This window comes from Habropoda laboriosa, unplaced genomic scaffold (assembly GCF_001263275.1).
Source record: "Habropoda laboriosa isolate 0110345459 unplaced genomic scaffold, ASM126327v1 scaffold5, whole genome shotgun sequence".
Taxonomy (NCBI): Eukaryota; Metazoa; Arthropoda; class Insecta; order Hymenoptera; family Apidae; genus Habropoda; species Habropoda laboriosa.
This window is the reverse complement of record NW_017100161.1, coordinates 932512-937263: the sequence shown is the minus strand read 5'-3', so window position 1 is coordinate 937263 and position 4752 is coordinate 932512. Positions and strand designations below refer to the sequence as shown.

The window sequence follows — 4752 nt, the reverse complement described above, 5'->3', positions numbered from 1 at the left end:
AGCCTCGACGACGCTGACACTGAAAAATTTCACATTTCCAACCTTCGTTCAACGTGCACAACGATGTTTCCCCTGTTTAATAAATTTCTCGGTGGAACGTTAGAGAAGAACGTCGTACGATAATCTCGGATACTGACATTTTTTCATCGTTTCACACATGTGATATTTTATACGTTTAATATGGTGGAAAAAATGGGATGATACAGGTGTCGTAAATATTAGAAATACGAAAGAATCGAATTACGCGTATCGGAGGAGTGAAACGCGACCAAGCGTCGAAGATCATCGCCTTACCGCGCATTAAAGTCTCCGAGTCTCCTGCACTGTTCTCCCGGGTATCGCGTCGCTTGACAGCGTAAACGCGCACGGGCAGCGATATAACGTTAAAATATTAAAGCACGGTGGTATCGAGGCATCGATTCGTAACGCGGATGCAGCGAGCAGCTGCGCTGAATTTCCATGCAAAAGAGCCGGCGAGACGCCACTGCGCAGAACCAGTTCAATTAAGCGCTACGAATTCTTGCGGCTCGTACTACCGGAGGAATATTCCGTGTGGTGAGGGATTTTAAAAGTCTGCGCCTTTCGGTACGTGCGCGCGCTCGTAACCAGGTAGATATCCAGAACTTGACCAGGGAAGGTGAAGGAGAGGCGGCGAACGAACGAACGAACGGTGGGAAAAGGAGAAGAGCGGAGCGAGCAGGAAGGCCGATTCTGCGGCCAGAACGTTTTAGCGGCGATTTGCCTGCGACCGCAGCGCAACGACGTAATATACAAACCACTTTCTTAAGCCCATGGTGGCGGCGGCCTGCCTGCTTGTATGGAGGCATCGTTGGTTATATGGTGGCGGTTCTTCGCCTCTTCTCTTCTCCTTCGCTTTTCGATACACCACTTTTCTTACACCGTTAATTCCCCCTTTTTTTCGTTCTGTTTACTCTTTCGTCCTTTCTTTATTACTTTTTAGTCGATCACCGCTGCCTTTTTTTTTTGTAATTTAGCTCTTTTATCGTCTCTTTTTCCTCTGTTCTGAAAGAGGATTAATACAGGCAACGGTGTCTTAAGCAAATCGCTTAAATTGCAAGTTTCTGTTTGTCGAAGATTTTCGAGACTTATTTTTCCTCTTTGAAATTTCTTCTAGTACACACTTATTTTTCATCTTTCCCACCAGGAAGTTATCGTCGAGGGTTTCTGCTTCTAATTAGTTCCAGAATTGCTCTTCAACCGTGTTTCGGAATTTCGCTTCTTCATCTGATCGTCCGTTCTCATACTCCTTTATACGCCAAAATTTCTCCTCGTCCCTTAACATTCCTCTCTCCGCCGCGTCCCTTCTCCGTTTCAACTGCCTCCGCTGGTTCCCTGGTCTCCTCTATCTCCCCGTGTCGTCTCACACGGGCAACGCGATACAGAGAGCCGGCCACGAGGAGGCTCGGAGCAGCTCTTTCTCCTCGGTTTCCACTCGGTTGATCGCTCGTTCGCGCACAACGGGTATAGAGTTACTCGCGGTTGGAGCTCCTCGCCTCTCGCGAACGAGCTCTTTTATCCCCTCACCCGGTTATTAATTCGAGCACTGATCAAATTTACGATGGTCAACCAGCGAACAGAAGATGTGGAAGGGAGAAAGACGGACGAGCACACGATGGGCGAGGAGAAGCTTTCCTGCGGTTTTTCCGCATGAACTGAAACGTTTAAGGTTCCTCGATGGTCTCGTGGCCGGATCGAGGTCGTTCCAACTCTCCCCCTCGATATTCTCCTCCCCCTTTTCTGTTACGAGCTCGTCGTTCCTTGTTCCGCGACGATGGCGATTTTCGTTCTTGCGCGACTTAGCCACTGGCCACATGCGGTTTTTGCGCCTCGTCGAAACGTTCGGATATCCTCGTTTATTTTTACAACCTGAGCTGTTGATTTACAATACAGATTACAACCTCTTAACGTCAATTTTGTTACACATCTTCACTAACATTCTCGGAGGTTCTTTCTCACTTGGTATTAAACGTTACTCGATTCTTTCAACGTTAGTATTAGTTCCCATATCGTTGGAATTTCAATAAGATTTCCGAGATTTTGGGTGCCCGATTGGAATATTTATTTTAATATGCAAAGTTGAAGATTGGTTTTTGTCACGTTCACGAATCATCACGATCGATTCCAAAGTAATTTTGACGATCTTCAAATCTTCGAATTTCCAAAATGAAATTCAAATTGCCCCAGAGCTCACGCAACAGTTCTCCATTCTGTCGACGCGATTTCTCCGTGCATTTCTTCCCGAGCGACAAGAGAGCGAACCGATCTCCTTATCTGTCTCAGAGGGTTGGTCCGCTCGTCGAAGTAGCTTCGGACTTTAATGAATATGCGAACGATTCTCGCCGGCTCCCCTCGTCCCTCGGCGAGCGTCCTCGTGACCCACGACCCTCTGGACTCTACACGCTCCGTACGTTCCAGCCCCCGGCCCCTCCACGCCCCTCGCGGGGCTAACATGGGATTGAGACATGTAAATTGGTGCAATCGGCCACTCCGATCGGCGCGGCTCGTTCGACGCTGCTCGGCGCACGCTACGACGCTACAGGTCGATTCAAATCCCGGAACCACCGTGATTTTCGAACTCCGTGTCTCCATTTTACGAGACGAACGGTGAAATTTTTAGTTCACTTCGAAGATCCTTTTATTGGGAATTCGGGTGATGGAAGATTGATTAAATCGGTGGAGGAATTGTATAAAACATGACGAGTTTCGAGGATTTATTATAATTTCCTTTTTTTACAATTTAGCTGATTCTCAATTTCTCTGAAAAATCATTGTTTCTTTCGTTTGAATCAAATTTAACTTGAACCAACGTCAAACGTATTCCCCAACAATTTCTGAGAGGGCTGAAGATACAATTCCAAAAGATATTCAAAAAATTGAAAAAAAGAATTTTATCACTAACAGTTAAACGAAGTATCCAGTGCGCAGTGGAATAAAATGAAGAACGAAGAAGAGCAGAGACGAAGAAAAAGACGCAATTCCTCGATATTCGAGCGAACTAAACCATGAATTTGGCGAGTGACGAATGAACGAAGCATCCAGTACACGGCGAAAGAGAGTTTACGAAGGAAGAAGGAGAGAGAAGGAAGGAGAGGAAGAAGAAACGTGAGACAACCTGTAGGGTAGGCGCTAAGGTGTTAATGAGGTCGTGTCGCTCCGAGTCGATTCAATTATGCGGCGGTGGCGACTAACGAGGCCCCGTTTACCCTTTCAGTCGTCTTTTAGCCTCTCGGCCTCTTAACCGGTCGATCTCCTACCTGCTGCTAGCGCTACTACACCTACGGCTAGCCGCGTGTACCGTGCATCAGGATCTTTCATTAGATTCACTTGTCGTCCTCGAGGTGAGCTGGCGAAAAAGTTTCTCGTTTCGTTCGTCGAATCGACTCAGCTCGAGAATTTTAACTGTCCAAAGTCCTTGGTTCTTTCATTAGACTATCTCACACATTTGTCCTCTTTTTTTCGTCTTCCTAGACGTAACAAGCTCCTTTACGATTTTGACGATTCAGTGACGATCACTGGATCGTTATTTTTTTTCATTTGGTAACGGTGAGGTGGAAGTTTCTTCATTTTATCTTTTTAGAATAAATTACTCGAGGCTGATAAAATTACAGGCCTTTCACAGAAGCTATCGACGGTTCATGCTTGAACACGTCCATGGAAATTTTGGACCTTCCAGAACGAACGGTGTCAAGTGTCCACGACTTTTATCGATCTTGTCACGATTAATTATACTCAAATTTTGGAAAGTCTATCGGAAGTTTGGTAAGAGGTGTGTTGTTTGATATTGAATTTACAACTCACCGTCGATGGAGAAGGGGAACTCGGACGAAGCGAGGGTGCTCGCTGGCCCCGCTGCGTGCAGAAGGTACTCTGGCCCCAAACCACCCAGTCCTGGAAGAACGTGTGAAGAAAAAAAGAAATGTTTAGACGGTGGAAAAGTATTTGTTCTTCTGGTTTCAAGTAGGAAATAATATTGGCCCGTATCGTAGAGTGTGTTTAACGAATTCGAAGAGCTCGATCCTCGAAGGGATCCTTCCGCCGGAAATGCGGGCTCTTTACTGCGTTCAATAATAAGCGAGGTACACTCTGCTTCTTTCGTTACATTTTCTATTTCTCCGAACTCCTCCATTCTCACGACGTTTCCATTACCCTAAAATTTCTAATATCCTCAACATTCTCAATTCTACGATTAAAATAAAAAATTCTCTTCCTCCCACTTAGCATCTCTGATTTTCTGAGAAAGAACGAGCGTTGTCAGGATAGGAAAATAAATCTCAAGGTTGGTGGGGCGACGTGGTCGAAATTAGGCGACGTAGCCGCTCGCTATCGTTCTAATTATCTCCGAACAAGTACAAGCCAAGGTAATTACCGTGTAACGAGGCGTTGGGACTGTGCGTGGAGGCCTGGAGCTGGTGGTAAAGGTGGTCCATGTAGTTGAGCCGGTAGGCGGGATGCAGGGCCGTATGCTCCGAGAGGGGGTGACTTCTGCGGAGGAAATCACCGCCGGAAGTCCCGTTGCCTGCTGCCCCGCCACCTCCGCCCCCACTGCCACCGCCACCGCCGCCGCTCGCACCGCTGCTCGCTCCGCCACCACCTCCGGTGGCTGCACTGCCAATCGCCGTCGTGCTGCTGGACAATCTGCAAAAGGAATCGTTTCGCTTGAGTAATAAGAGTGGAATTTAAATGAACGTTATCTGTATCGCGGGAAAAATATGAATTTTCCAAAGTATAATG

At 46.9% G+C, this 4752-nt stretch overlaps 1 protein-coding gene across 1 annotated transcript in view; it reads right to left on the bottom strand.

Moving 5' to 3' along the window:
* Nucleotides 1-4463, bottom strand: part of LOC108578282 (transcriptional activator cubitus interruptus) — an 18739-nt gene extending 14276 nt beyond the window's left edge. The window contains exons 1-3 of the mRNA XM_017941584.1: nt 4388-4463; nt 3820-3909; nt 1-19 (exon numbers count right to left, since the gene is read on the bottom strand). Of these exons, the coding sequence (XP_017797073.1) occupies nt 1-19; nt 3820-3909; nt 4388-4448 (170 nt within the window). The 5' untranslated portion in view covers nt 4449-4463. The remainder of the gene's footprint in view (nt 20-3819; nt 3910-4387) is intronic.
* Between the last annotated feature and the right edge of the window lie 289 nt (nt 4464-4752).